The 15,977-nt window shown below is 32.2% G+C and overlaps 2 protein-coding genes across 2 annotated transcripts; both read left to right on the forward strand.

Annotated features, from left to right (window-relative positions):
- Positions 1-2,119: 2,119 nt before the first annotated feature.
- On the forward strand, positions 2,120-12,775 carry LOC115878452 (odorant receptor Or2-like). The gene is made up of 4 exons (XM_030894961.1): positions 2,120-2,797; positions 8,426-8,687; positions 9,189-9,344; positions 12,636-12,775. Exons 2-4 carry the CDS (start codon positions 8,595-8,597, stop codon positions 12,693-12,695), a joined length of 309 nt encoding a protein of 102 aa, XP_030750821.1. The 5' UTR covers positions 2,120-2,797; positions 8,426-8,594; the 3' UTR covers positions 12,696-12,775.
- A 1,908-nt stretch (positions 12,776-14,683) lies between these two features.
- Positions 14,684-15,448, forward strand: LOC115878434. The gene is made up of 2 exons (XM_030894944.1): positions 14,684-15,044; positions 15,171-15,448. Exons 1-2 carry the CDS (start codon positions 14,684-14,686, stop codon positions 15,446-15,448), a joined length of 639 nt encoding a protein of 212 aa, XP_030750804.1.
- Positions 15,449-15,977: the final 529 nt, after the last annotated feature.

The raw sequence follows: 15,977 nt of genomic DNA on the forward strand, positions 1-15,977 counted from the left end.
AACGGATGCATGAAAATCAAGATTTATTTGAAAAACGATAAAGAGAAAAGTTTCTTATATCGAAATCTACCACTCCTTAAAATACTTGCACTTATTTCTGGGACACCATGTATAAAGCTTTATTAGAAATTTGAATCACCCTGTATAAAAATTTCCTATCTAATATGGAATTAATAAAACCGCGTATACGAGAGACCTATATATATTTTTTTCTCTACTCATATTATACATAATATCGTCCCATTGCTGCCAAAAGTCACTAACTTACTTTTTATAACTTCCGAGAAAAATGCGTCTAAAGATGAATTGCATTGCATAAAAATGTTATAGTTAGTAACTATTCGGTATTAAAATAAAACATAAATAGCCAGAAATCGTAGTTAATGACTTTTGCAATCGATTCTCCGCTTCAAAACCTAGTTAGTGATTGAATTTGGTTGTTCGGAAAAATGTTAGTCAGTAACTTTTGGCAGCAATAGGACGATATACAGGGTTGCCCATCGAATACGTTCCTCAAAGCATAACGGCCAGGGTAATTTTTTTTTCAGAAAATTCAAAAACACGTCAATTTTGTTTGTGAGGGAGACAACTTTTGCCCCAAAAATTATTGCAAAATTTTCAACCCTCTAAGCGGGGGTGTCATCCCTCAACTTTTTTCAAATGGAAAGGGGGGTCAAATGGCGCCGCAATGAAAAGAGCTTTCTATTCTCTATACTTTCCTGCTTCGTTTTTGAAGATCGGTCGAGTCATTGGGAAAATATGAAGGATTGAAATTTGAAAAGTTTATTTAAATATTTATCAGAGTAAATGATAAGGATAAATTCCTTCGACCAATTTGCTGTTTTTTCTTCGCTTAAAATTTCGCGAAACTGGTTCCGTTATGAATAAAAAGAGGCAGAGTGAAAATCCTGTAGTAAATGAAGCTATGGAGGTATTCGTATTGGACCAAGATGCCATGGACAGTATTCTGAGTACAAGAAAATTAGCTAATGAGACCGGCGGGAATCTTACAAGTTTCCAAAGGATATTAAAAAAACACAAGTTCCACCCGTACAAAATTCAGTTGGTACAAGAACTCAACGAAGACGATTTTGATTGTAGCTTGCAATTTTGTGAAACTATGAATGAAAGAGTGGCGAATAATTATATTTAATGTGTGTTTTTCGGATGAGTGTACTTTCTTTTTGAACGGTGTAGTTAATCGGCACAACTGTCGATACTGGGCTGAGGACAACTCCAGGGTTTTTCACGAGGTGCACACAAAAAAACCCTCAGAAATTGAACGAGTGGGCTGGTACTTTTGGAAATTCTATTGTGGGTCAGTTTAACGATATTGAGAAAAACTTCAACGTACAAGTCACAGAACAGCTATCTAGCAACTACCGCACCTGATCGTTCAACGTTGTGGCAAGTGAAAAAATGCGAAAAAGAACATCTAGAAATAATAAGAAAAAACAGCAAATTGGTCGAATTTGTCCTTAATTATCATTTACTCTGATAAATACTTAAATAAACTTTTCAAATTTCAATCCTTCATATTTACTCAATGACTCGACCGATTTTCAAAAACGAAGCGGGGAAATATAGAGAATAGAAAGCTCTTTTCATTGCGGTGCCACTTGACCACCCTTTCCATTTGAAAAAAGTTGAGGGATGACACCCCCGCTTAGAGGGTTGAATATTTTGCAATCATTTTTAGGGCAAAAGTTGTCCCCCTCACAAACAAAATTGACATGTTTTTGGATTTTTTGAAAAAATAAATACCCTGGCCGTTATGCCTTGCCGAACGTTTTCGATGGGCCACCCTGTATAGTACTCGTATATGATACAGTATAAAATATTAATTTAAAAAGTTATACTTTGTTATTTACCGAAAAGAAAACAATGAAAAGGCTAAAATATTTATTAATAATGAATTCTAAATTTTCTTCGTAGAAAACTTAGGGCGTTACCTTTAAGAAAGTTTTAACACGTTGTTTAGAGATAATAAAAAAATCGAAACCAGAGCGTATGCGTTTTCACACTATCGATGCGCATGCAGTAGCTTTCAGTACGTCCGTCGTTTAACAATGGCCAAAGAAAAATTGATCAAAGTTCCCAGATTATTCTTAATCATTAAAGGCTTGTGGAAATTCAAGAACAAATCTCAGTCGTTCATGTTTCTCTACAAATTATATCAAGGCTTAATGGTCACCCTTTTCGCATGTCTCTCTGTCAGCATGGGAATGGCGTTTTTGAACTACGTTAGATACGGAGCGGATAACAAACAAGACCTCATTTTGACCGGCGCATTTTTTATTAGTTTATTGAACCTAAACTTAAAAGTCTACGTTTTGTACAAGAAAAAAATAATAGAATTGTTGGAACTGATTCAGGATATGGAAGAAGAAGTATGGAACTCGAACAATCCAAAGATTATCACTTGTTACGACGAGCAGACGCGATATTGCCGGCTTTATTCTAAATTCTACAGTAGTTTGTCTGTTTCACTTGCCGCCCTTCTAGTGATTGTGAGATTGGTGCAATTGTATATCGACGAAATCGAAGCTACATATTTTATTTTTCCTGTCTGGTTGCCTTTCGATAGAGCTAATTACGTTTTGATTATCTGGATTATTCAGATTTACATTACCTTTTACGGAATTTCACTTACTGGAACGGTGAATATAACGGTGATCACGTCAATTTATTTTCTTCACACCCATTTTCGATTACTGCAGACCGAGATAATGGGTATTGGGGAGACCCAGGAACTTAACATGAATAAACTAATCAAAAGACACATTTACTTATTGGAGTAAGTTTCATCTAACACTAATTTGATAGAAATAAATAAATATATTTTGTTTATTTTTTAAGTTTATACAGGGTTGTTCACCACATACGACACGGAGTATTGTAGCCAAACGATTAGATTTTTACAAATTGTAAGTTTTGGGTTCTTTGAAGGACTATTAGAGCTACAATTTAAAAATATTTTTACCCAGTGTCCCAAATAAATAAAAAATATCAAACTTGTATTTTTTTAAAAGGAACACCCTGTATATTATTAAATTTTTAGTTTCTACAACTAAAATAAACGTAAATTTGATAAAGGTTTATTACACTTAAATCTTACCGTTTTTGAAATATTTTCAATTTTGTGAAACTGCAGTAAAAATTTTAAGGCTTCATTTCTCCAAGGGTATCAAAGTTTTTAATACTAAATATTTAATGAAGTTTATTTACTGATCAGTTATTGTGTTGCAATAATAAAAATAATACTACCTTATACAGAGTGTCTACAAATTTATTTTAAATAATTATTAGCTTCAAAGGGCAATAACTTGTTTAATTTAAATTGAACACCCTGTATATTTTACGAGAATCAGATGCACAATTTAATTGTCTATCAAATTATATTATACCATTTTTTACCTATCTCTTTAAATTTCCGTAGAAAATGCATTTTTTTGTAATTTAGAACTTATTTATCAATATACCCATGGACTATTGACATTTTAGATTATTTTTAAAGATGTACCAAATTTATAAAGAGTACAGATACTAATATTGTCGATATAATTCGTTTATTTCATTAAAAAGTAAAAAAAAACTGTTTAAATATTTGTTAAAGAGGATCAATTAATATCATTCCAGTATTCAAACTACATTAACTGACTGTTTGCGTTGATTAATAATAATTGCTCCAAATACTAAAAAACTGAATTTTGTATGGGCATTAGACAGTGTGATAAAAAGTAACACCTTAAAAATGATATTTAATTTTTTAATAAATGCTTATTTATAACAACAGAGACTTTAATTTGATAACTTATTATTATATTGATTTCTGACTCAAATCCACATTTATTTATAATAATTTATTAACGAACACAATTAAGTATGTAATTAGTTAGTATATGGGCGGAAATAATGGTGTTATATTTAATTAATGGTATACTCTTTTATAAAGATTTAAATAGTTTTCTTTTTGCATACAAATGGGCTAGTAATAGGTAGTATAATTTTTATTATTGCAACACAATAACTGATCAATAAATAAACTTCATTAAATATTTAGTATTAAAAACATTGATACCCTTGGAGAAATGAAGCTTTAAAATTTTTACTGCAATTTCACAAAATTGAAAATATTTCAAAAACGGTAAGGTTTAAGTATAATAAACCTTAATCAAATTTACCTTTATTTTAATCGTAGAAACTAAAAATGTAATAATATACAGGGTGTTCCATTTAAAAAAATACAACTTTGATATTTTTTACTTATTTGGGACATTCTGTATCTTGTAAAAATATTTTTAAATTGTAGCTCTAATAGTCCTTCAACGAACCCCAAACTTAAAATTTGTAAAAATCTCATCGTTTAGCTACAATACTCCGTGTCGTATGTGGTGAACAACCCTGTATTTTGTTTATTTTTCAAGTTTATACAGGGTTGTTCACCACATACGATAGATACGGAGTATTGTAGCTAAACGATTAGATTTTTACAAATTGTAAGTTTTGGGTTCTTTGAAGGACTATTAGAGCAACAATTTAAAAATATTTTTACAAGATACAGAGTGTCCCAAATAAATAAAAAATATCAAAGTTGTATTTTTTTAAACGGAACACCCTGTATATTATTACATTTTTAGTTTCTACGACTAAAATACACGTAAATTTGATAAAGGCTTATTACACTTAAACCTTACCGTTTTTGAAATATTTTCAATTTTGTGAAATTGCAGTCAAAATTTTAAAGTTTTATTTCTCCAAGGGTATAAAAGTTTTTAATACTAAAAATTTACTGAAGTTTATTTATTGATCAGTTATTGTGATGCAATAATAAAAATTATACTACCTTATACAGAGTGTCTAAAATTTTATTTTAAATAATTACCAGCTTTAAACGGCAATAACTTGTTTAATTTAAATGGAACACCCTGTATATTTTATGAGAATCAGATGCACAATTTAATTATCTATCAAATTGTATTTTAATTGCCATTAATTTGCCAGTCTCTTTCTATTTGTTTGTCTATGCGTAAAAGTCATGAAAATGTATATTTCTTGACTCAGTAGTATTATACATGTACGGATGAATAGTTATTACTCTTTAAAACAGTTAAAACACATGTTAGTGGCGCCCCCTACAAATAGCAATGATATTGACATCAGAATCAAATTTGTCATGCCAAAAAACTGTCATACACCAATTGAAGGGTTGGCTGCAATAACCAGGCAACTCCATTTTAATAAATTTGTGGGAAATCGAAAAAAAGCTGTTCGGTTCTTGCTGCATACCAACAGAAGGCACTGATTGTTGCAGGAACGGTCGGCCAATTTTTAATTCATTAAAAATCTCATTTTCGAAAAAAGGTGGAGTTGCCTGGTTATTGCAGCCACCCCTTCAGAAATTATTTGGAAAAAATCGAAATAAAAGGAAAACTTCTACACCCTCTACATATCTCCGAAATTAAGCATTTTAGGGAATATATTTATACGAACTTTTTTACTTATTTTTATCTGAGGGGTAAACACATAGGGCAAAAAGTGTACACCTACATCCTCTATCCTTAGTACATCCCCTACATCCTCCAGTACATCCTCGGTACATCCCCTACATCCTCGTACATCCTCTAGTACATCCCCTACATCTTCGGTACATCCACTACATCCTCGGTACATCCCCGATACATCCCCTACATCCTCTAGTACATCCTCGGTACATCCCCTGGAAATCCTCTCATGAGTATGCCATACATTAGAATAATTTTCGTGATGAACCGTTTTACTTATCTAAAATACTTTTCGAGATATACTTATCTTGGACACACTGTATATATTTTTTTTTAAATTTTATTTGAATGGTAAAAAGAAAGTTAAAATTTTGAACGCTATTATCTCCCAAACTTTTAAATATATAAAAAAAAAGATGAAGCACCATTTCGACTTACATTTACTAGAGGGATATAAAAATTTACAGGGTGTTTTTTATTTAAAATAACAAAATTAAGGTTACTTTACTTACGACGAAACCGGAATTGTTATTTATGTTAGAGCGATCTCCCACTTTATTACGAGCTTTATTATATGTATAACTACACAAAATTTCTCAAACCTCTACAATTTATTGGCTAGTAATATAGTTGACACCTAATATTTCTGTTGAATTCAAAAAGAAAAAAAAAATCAAAACCATTTAAAAAAGTTATATGGGGTCATCGAGAATCGAACTAAGGCATGCCAACCCATATCAAATCTTGCCAGAGCTGTAACAATCTCGGCTATTATTGTGCCTACAACAATTCTCCGTTACTTTTATTATACAGGGTGAGTCTTAAATAGGTGCAAATATTTTCAGGGCTGGTAGATCCCGGTAAAAGAAACATATTTTTTCTTTACCATTTTTCAAATAAGTCCAAAATATCCGAGTTATTTAAGTTTGAAAATTTAAAAAAAAATGTTTTTTTTTTAATTTTGATAGCCACCTGATTTTTTTCTGTATTTGCATCCCTTTTAGTGCCGTAACCATAGAGTAAAGCTGTAACTATGGTAATATCCGAGATTAAGAATTTATAACGTGGGAAAATTAGCGGTGAATAGGCAGTTCTAAAATGTTTTCGAAAAATATACAGGGAAATTTAAAAGAACATGCACGATTTTTAACATATTTTATTTGCAAAAAAACATCATAGACGTGTTCCTGGGGTCAAAATATACCACCCCTGAAAATATTTGCACTTATTTAAGACTTACCCTGTATAACAGCAGTTTATGCCTCGGTTTATGCAGTTTATGTCGGCGGAAAAAATAACTTAGTCATGCGTAAAGCCCTATATTATGTGCAAAGTTATCAATCTCGTGTTTTGAACCCCAAATAAAAATGAGATCTAGTAGCTACCGAGGATCTACTTTATAAAACAGACCTAAAAATAGGCAACGTTAAAGGCATTCGCATTTATGAACTTCGTTTTTGACGTATAGAGGGTACAATAATAATTATTTACACACACTTCCCTTTAATTCATAACGCTTACGGCACTATGCAATAAGATATGAACACACATGCCAAACATATTTTTGCATAAACTTATACCAGAGATATGGATTAAAGGCTATATATCTGACTTATACATACATTTTGCGAGATATTTTGATGTTATGAGTAGGGGTGAGCCACAAAGCCTTGAGTATCGATATATCAAATAAAGGTCCATTTTCACTACCATGAAATTTGTGCAAATCGGCTTGTGAAAATCGGCTTGTGCAAACTTTATTTAATAAATTCATTGAGAAAAACGGATGTGCACAAGCTAATTCACATACTTGAAAACCAAGTAACGATATATTCGTCCACAAATATCGATATAGCTATCGATATAACAGATACCGCTATATCTCTTTATGAATACTTCATATCGGAAATATCTAGATCATCTATATTCTCAATATCGATATTCGATCCTATTTGATTTCGTACAGGGTGGTTGTTAAATATTGAATAAACATCAACATCTCGTGAACCACATTTTTTTGGAAATCGCTCGGCCACATCAATTATTTTAATTTTTCCGGGGCAGATTATGCAAAAAATGAATATTATACATGCAAAATGAATATTATACAGGGTGTTTCAAAAATGCTTTGTCCAAAACAATTTCTTATAATGGAAACCCTCGTGGCAACATAATTATTATTTTTCTGCATTTTTGAATTGCCCTTAAAATTCTGAATATTTTCCATGTAAGTGCTATACCCAAATCCAAGCTTTCTGGAGTTATTCTCATTTAAAAATTAAAAAGTGAAAAAAAATATTAGAAAAAAACTTTTTTAAGAAGATACCGAAGAGGATACCTTATGGAAAATGTATTCAAAAGACAACCCACAAATTTGGATGACTTGAAACATCGCATTCGGCAAATTACGGCCCAAATAATTCGAAATACATCCCCGGTAAATCCTCGCTACATCCCCTACATCCTCTAGTACATCCTCGGTACATCCCCTACATCCTCGGTACATCTCCTACATCCTCTAGTACATCCTCGGTACATCCACTACATCCTCGGTACATCCACTACATCCTCGGTACATCCCCTGGAAATCCTCTCATGTGTACACCATAAATCCCCTAAGTGTTCATCCCTCGTTTTTATCTGTACAATATGCTGCCGAAGTTTCCGGAATATAGTTTGGACAAAATAAATCCATCAAGTTTTCTATTTGAGATTTTCACTACAAATGTTTACAAAATATACAGATAATAACGCACAGTTTATTTTTTTATACCTATGCAGAATAGGTCATATTATATCATACATTCAAAAAAACGGCGTCAGACTTGATTCATAAATTAAGATCGTCATTGATAGGCAATTGGAAGCCAATTTGACAATTTTTGAAGTAATACCGAATATATTTTCTTTTCTTTTGATAGGTTGGGAAAATATGTCAATGACTGCGTAAAGTATATTTTGTTGCTAGAATATTTTCTAAACGCTGCCAATATTGGTGGAATCACAGTTCAACTTTTGACAGTAATTTAAAGAAAAACTAGCGCACTTTACATCACAAATAATACAATAATATTTTTGTAGTGCGAATCCATGAGTGAAGTAGTGTTTTTTGTCGTTTACGGATCTGGATTAACATTTCAAATTTTTGTGTTGGCTTATTCCACCAACGAAGTCAAAGACCAGGTGAGGTATGCTGGAAGAGGGCACTTAAGTCCATATTTTCTGTCAGTGTTTTTATCGCTTTTTGGGCGGTAGTCCGTTGCAAAACCAGGTGAACCAGAGAGGTAAAGTACGGTAAAATATACGGTTTGGTAAAATACTGAATAATATCAATCATGTTGACGTTTTCTAAATTTCAATACCTCTATTATAGAATTTATTTTGTTACGCATTTTTAATGTATATTTTTAATATATGATGTTTTTGCTTATGCGTAACAACCAACCAAACCAAAAAGTAAAGAGGCAACAAAGTAATGAGATTTTTGAATGTCCGGAGTGCGGAAGAGAGATAGCATCACGTATCGGGCTTTTCAGTCACAGAAAAGCTCATGACAGGAAACGCCCTGCGTAACCATCTTTTGATGCGTGTCAAATACTCGTTAGCGAGTAATGGCAGTAGTAGTAGTAATTATTTGTTTTTCATTGTTAAGCATTATTTATATTAATTATTGTCTTTCTATAGAGTTTAGCCATCTATAGCGCTCTATGGAACAGCTTATGGTACAATACGGACCAGTCGACCAAAAAATCCATTATCATCATGATGGCAGCCAGTCAGCGACCTTTGCTGTTGACAATTGGGCCATTTGGTCCGATGACTTTGGACTCAGCTATAGCGGTATTATACTATATTTGAGTAAAGATCATCAATCATCATCATTATTTTCAGCATATTCAAACATTTCCAATTGTGAGCCTCCCTCACATATTTAGATACTCTCCTTGTAGGTGGGCTCATTGTTGTCTATTGTTTGCTATGCGGACCCAAGTTATCCTTGCTAAATTCCTTATATCATGGTCCCATCTGAAGTTTGGTCATCCTCTAGGTCTCTTGGTATACTGTCCTTCTTGCCAGGTGTCTGCTCATTGCCACTGGGATTTAATTCTGTGGATGGCATGTATTACTTGAGTCTTTTGTCGTATCTACTCTATTCTTTTACCGTCTGTCTTGGTTATTCCCAGCATATTTCGTTCCATTGAGCGTTGTGCGATTGAGTTTCCTTATAATGTCCTTTTTAAATGTCCATGTTTGGAATGCGTAAGTCAACTAATGGCTGGCAATACATTGTTTCGCTAGGGCTTCTATTACTTACTACCTTAGGATATAACGAGTCGAAGGCCTCCTCAAAGATTACAGTTGAGGGTTGGAACCTTTGGTGTTAAACAGCAAAATAAAAACACTAAATCACCACAATACACCAAAACACTTTTACTTTTACACTGGACGCGCGTTTCGCTAACCATGTCCAAAGGATAAAACATCTCCACTGGAAAGGTCGGGTATTTATGAAATTTCTTGTATAGATTGTAATCAGAAATATGTTGGGCAAACTAGAAGATCAATATTAACTAGATTTAAAGAACATTTAGCTCAGATAAGATATGGTAGACCGGATAAATCTTGCGTTGCCGAACATATTGTTGATAAAGAACATTGTATAGATCTTAATAATTTAAAATTAATTAAACAAGTCTCAAATTACAGGAATTAGATGCATATGAAAGCATCAGAATTAATAAATGTAAAGATAGTATGAACAGAGACAACGGTCCAATTCCTTCAAGTTCTTTGTTCCTACTACTCTAGTGGCGGAAATCTAACTGTTACGCTCAGTTGGCTCTGACTCGGTTGGCTAGTTTTTGCCACGCCCACTCGGTGCCTACTGGGCGAGTATATAAACGCTCAACTTGTAGATTGTACTTTAGTTTATAATTATCTGCTGATGATGCTAACATGGTTAGCGAAACGCGCGTCCAGTGTAAAAGTAAAAGTGTTTTGGTGTATTGTGGTGATTTAGTGTTTTTATTTTGCTCCTCAAAGTCTATAGAGGTTATGGTTAGTGGAAGTTCGTATTCTTTTGTTCGGCTGCTAGTTCCTCTTAGTGTATGTATGTGATTAATCGTGCAGAAGCCGCTTCTAAAGCTTACGTGTCTAAGCCCACGGCCACACAGAAAGCGTTTTTTGCGTCTCAAGCGCTTTTTGCGATTTTACCGTTTTAAGCGCTTTTTTGGATTTGTGTCCATTAAAAACAGGCAAAAGACGCGGCAGGTCAGTAGTTTCTATCAAGATGTCAATTAGTAACGTCGCAAGCTCGTGGATTCCCGGCCCGTCCAACAATCAATCCTGTGAGAAAGAGATCGGCGCCGTTAGCGTTGAAGAGACGAAGATAAAAGATGCTGGGATTGAACTGTGGACGGGCCGGGGCATATATTCGGAGACAAACACAATCTACTGCTAGTACCAGTGGTGTGTGTAAAAATAATAATTAATATTTGCGATTTATTTTACGAATTTTAGTTTATTATATGTGTATAGTTTTTTTTATGTTGTAGTGTTGTGGTTAGTACTTGTTATAATTATTATAATATAATATAATAAATAATTATAATTATATAATAGAATAGTAAATATTTCTAGTTGCTAATGCAATTTTAGGACATGATTTATGAAACATTTTGGAGTGAAACTTCTTTACGCGCGCTGGGAGTAAAAATTCAAGGCCGTGACATACGAGCTAGTGAGACGGCCCTGACACACGAACTCGTTGTAACAAAACGTGTTAACGGCTTAGAAATACGTAGTGACGCGACGTGTATTTGCGAGCAGTCCACGTGTTTATCAAAAATATTGATATTTTAATACAAATTTTGTAAAAGTGAATCAAATTATTACGTGTACAAAAACATTTGTTACACGTAAAAAACTTATTGTTTCTGGTAGAAAACCTTTCTTACGCAAAAAAATTACGTGTAAAAACTATTTGTTACACGTAAAAAACTAATTTTTACGCGTCGAAAACTTAATGTTTTGGTAAAAAAACTTTTTTACCAAAAAAAAAATATTTTTTACCTGTTAAAAACTATTTGTTACACGTAAAAAATTATTTTTTTACTCGTCAAAAACTTATTGTTTTTGGTAAAAAACATTTTGTTGCGTAAAAAAAAAAATTAAAATTAAATTGCGTAAAAAACTAATTTTTACGCGTCAAAAACTTATTGTTTTTAGTAAAAAACTTTTTTACCCAAAAAAATATTTTTTACGTGTAAAAAAACTATTTGTTACACGTAAAAAAATATTTTTTATGCGTCAAAAACTATTTGATTCTGTTAAAAAAAACCTTTTACGCAGAAAAAAAGCACTTTTTACGCATTAGAAAACTATTTTTTACCCGTAAGAAAATATTCTTTAATTTATTACTTTTTCAACATTTCAAACTACACTTTTTCAAACATTTCCTTCAAATTTTTGAATTTAATAGAATGTTCCTAAACAGCAGATGTTCTTTATAAAAATATTTTTAGATAATACCCAAAAATGAAAAAAATGCATACTATTTAATTTATTTTTATTGTATGTATTATTAAATATAACGTCCGCCTATGACGGGGTCTCATCTTAGAAAACGCTAAAGACGCTACAGAAAACAAACTGATTTGTTTTCATTTGCGTTTTTTTGCGAGACACGCCGAAAGCGACACGCTTTTGGTGTCGCCACTCCTATATAATCCTGTTATTTTGTTTTAGCCGCTAAAGATGCGTCACGCTAAAAACGCAAAAACGCTTTCTGTGTGGACGTGGGCTAAAGCTAGCCTCGTGGGTGTGTAGCGTCTAGCGTATTTTGTATTATTGTGTGTTTAGATACTGAGAAATCATCTTATTTAATAAATTGCCAGAAAGGCTTAAAAAGAAAGGTTACCAAAAAAGACAGCTACCAATTTTCTTAGTTTTATGAATCAAAGGACAATTATATCCTCAGATACTTCGACTTTGAGGGTATCTGCTGATATTGTGATATTATTCATGTAGAACAAAGAAAGGTGGTAGCTATTTTCTTAGACGTTTTATTGAAGCAGTTTTTTGTAATACCTTTGATTTTTTGATACCAACACTCCTTATTTTCTGTTCTAGGTAATGAAAGCTGCTTATTCCTATGCAACTCTAATGGCTAACACAATGGGTTCGAATTAGTTTGTAGAGGTTATGGGAACGCACTACCCTATAATCGAAAAGAAACGGCGTCGCAGTGGCTTTTGAGATGGTAATATTCTAGAGAGATAGTAAGATTCTAATTCATACTGGATTGACTCCTGTCATATTATATCAAAAATCGACATAAGTATTTGTCAAAAACTAATCTCCACTTTAGAGGGAAGCAAATGTTTATTTTGTTTTGCAAGTGTATAAACTTTTGACTTCTTTTCATCCATTTAATATTATTTTCTGGCAATGCCAATTTTTAATAAATAATTCATGGATTTTCATCTTAAAGGTCACTGTAACGACATTTTTTCGAGGGTGCTTTATTTAATATTAGTACATTGATTGGGGTAGTTGAGTGTCAATATTTCTACAGATATTTATTAGCTCTAACGAGTTTTTAAAGTTTTTAAAGAACACTTTTAAAGTAGTTTTGCTACTTTAAAAATAATAAATGCTGCAACTATATTAATAATTCTTCTATAATACGCATAATGTTCTATTTGCTGTAAATTGTTTTATTTTATAATTGCATTTCCATAGCTGCCTATGCTTTCCAATAACTAAGAAAGATTTGAAGAATATATAATAATAATCTATATACTAAGAAATATAATATTCTATTTACATTTTTTTTTGTGTTTTATTTAATTAATGACATTGTAATATACAGGGCGAGTCTTAAATAAGTGCTAATATTTTCAGGGCTGGTAGATCTAGATAAAAGAAACATATATTTGCTTTCTACCATTTTTTAAGTAAAATCCCAAGAAACGTTAGAAAATTGCAAAAAAAAAATATTTTTTGTTTAAATTTTGAGAACCACTGGATATTCTCCGGGTTTTTTTTTTCTAAATTTAATCTATTATCTATGTTGCATTATTATCAAGAAATTATGTGTTTTATATGCTGTGACGCAATGACTCGTATATTTTCCAGCTCTCAGTACTTTTCCTTCCTCCAAGGTATGTTTAGATTGTTGTGAATTTTCTTTCCCAGGATTCATTCTTTTTTTGTGTGATCTATTTCCTGACTTTTGTTTGTGCTCCTTTAAACAGCGTTTTATCTTCTTGTTTTTGTGTTGTTAAGAATGTTTGGTTTAGTTCCCTTTTTTCTTTAATATCTCTTTCAATGTCTTCTTCCCACCAATACGGTTTCCCTTGCAGTATCCTTTCGTATGTCCCAAGGCTTCATTTGCGACTTCTTTTAAGCATTTCTCTATGTGATTGTAATTGTTATTGCTGTTCTCAAAGTATGTTTTAATGGCTTTAATTATGTTGTTATATTTTTTTTTGTTATTGCCATATTTCCAAGACACACAGGGTCCGACAATAGTGCGTCGGGCCTCTGTAGCTCCTATAATAAAAAAAGTTAGGAATTTTGTGTGCAAACCTAAAGTATGTATTAGGATGCATTTCAGGACTATTAGGATGCATTTCATAAAAAAACTTTAAATATTTAAAAAAAAACTTAAAAAAAACTTTTTTTTTTAAATATTTAAAAAACTTTAAATTCAGAAAATGTTCATTTTTTAATTGTCTACCCAACAATATACAGGGTATTCCATTAAAAAACGAAAAAAAACTTATTTTATATTTTAAGAAGTTTGCCATAGAATTTTGAACACCATGTATGGTTAAATATTACGATATTTGGAGCAGAGTAAGTATAGACCCACTACAGTAAATACTTTATATAGGTTTGATTTCAGGACATTTCTTGTATTTTTAATAACTTTTCTAAGGCCGAAAAAAATATTTTTTTTATTTATTTATCAATATCTCTGAAACTACCGAAATATATATATTTGTATCTTAGAATGAGGTAAAGGGATCAAAAAGGAACCGAAAAATGCAATAATATATAGGGTATTCAATTTAAAAAAATAATCTCTATCCAGATATTATATATCTTCGATCCATAAAAAAGGCAATAAGCTGGACTGCAGTAACTACCGTGATATATCAGTGACGAGCACAATGAGCAGGTTATATGATAGAATTTTACGTGATCTCATAGAAGAAGATTATAGAAAAAAGCAGGAAGAAGAACAGAACGGTTTTAGAGCAGGAAGGTCGTGTACAGATAACGTGTTCTATTTAAAACAAGTTATAGAAAAAAGACCGGCAAGAAACTTGGACACACATATAACATTTGTTGACTTACGGAAAGCGTACGACACTGTCCCAATATCAAGACTATGGAGGGTACTAGAACAATCTACGATCAACCATACTTATATAACAGCTCTTAAGGAACTATATAAGGACGCAAAATCAAAAATAAAGGTAGGAAAAGAGCTTACAGAAACATTTATAACCGACAAAGGCTTGCGTCAAGGTTGTTGCATCTCCCCTACTCTCTTTAAAATATAAGTTGCAGTCGCTTTACAAAATTGGAAAAGAAAGATCCGTGGTATGGGCATAGAGATTGACAATGAATGTTTGTTCATACTTCAATTCGCAGACGATCAAATAATAGTTGCCAATGACAAAGATGCTATGCAATATATGCTAAGAAAACTTATTGAAGAATACGGAGAATGGGGCTTGACAGTTAACATAGCCAAAACAAAATATCTATGTATAGGCGCACAAGAAGGAAACTTGAACTTGGACAACGGTCACGAAATTAAGCAGTGTCAAGAGTATGAGTACCTGGGAATTACATTTGATAACACTGGAACTGACGGCAGAGAAATAGAGAAAAGGATTATCAACGCGAAAAAAATTCAATATATATGAAACCATGATAAAGAGCAACCTCCTGTATGGAGCAGAAACATGGAGAATAACTGAGAGATACAAGAAGAGGATAGAGGCCGTAGAAATGTCATTCGAAGATCAATGGGAATTTCAAGACAACAACGAATAAGAAATAATACTATAAAACAACAAATGGGTATAGAAGGTACGATAACACAGGATATAGAGAAAAAGCAGCTGATCTGGTACGGACATGTAGAGCGAATGAAGGACACTAGATGGCCCAAGAAAATAATCAATTGACAACCAAAGGGCAGAAGAAAACAGGGAAGACCGAAACTGGAATGGCAAAAAGCGTACACAAAGCGATGAGTAAGAAAGAAACCTGTCAACACAGGATTGTACGAATAGAACAGGCTGGAAATTGGGTATCGGACAACGTAGAAAAACGTTCTAAACCGAATATATATATATATATATATATATATATATATATATATATATATATATATATATATATATATATATATATATATATATATATATATATATATATATATATATATAT

This window comes from Sitophilus oryzae, unplaced genomic scaffold (assembly GCF_002938485.1).
Source record: "Sitophilus oryzae breed Bouriz unplaced genomic scaffold, Soryzae_2.0 scaffold_1512_pilon_pilon, whole genome shotgun sequence".
In the NCBI taxonomy this organism is placed as follows: domain Eukaryota; kingdom Metazoa; phylum Arthropoda; class Insecta; order Coleoptera; family Curculionidae; genus Sitophilus; species Sitophilus oryzae.

Excerpts from the sequence above, each read along its gene's own strand:
- LOC115878452 (XM_030894961.1), top strand. The coding sequence starts at position 8,595 with ATGAGTGAAGTAGTGTTTTTTGTCGTTTACGGATCTGGATTAACATTT. Across the intron at positions 8,688-9,188 it reads CCAACGAAGTCAAAGACCAG|AGTTTAGCCATCTATAGCGC; the intron begins GTGAGGTATGCT and ends GTCTTTCTATAG. Across the intron at positions 9,345-12,635 it reads CTTTGGACTCAGCTATAGCG|GTAATGAAAGCTGCTTATTC; the intron begins GTATTATACTAT and ends TTTCTGTTCTAG.
- LOC115878434 (XM_030894944.1), top strand. The coding sequence starts at position 14,684 with ATGAGCAGGTTATATGATAGAATTTTACGTGATCTCATAGAAGAAGAT. Across the intron at positions 15,045-15,170 it reads CGACAAAGGCTTGCGTCAAG|ACGATCAAATAATAGTTGCC; the intron begins GTTGTTGCATCT and ends TTCAATTCGCAG.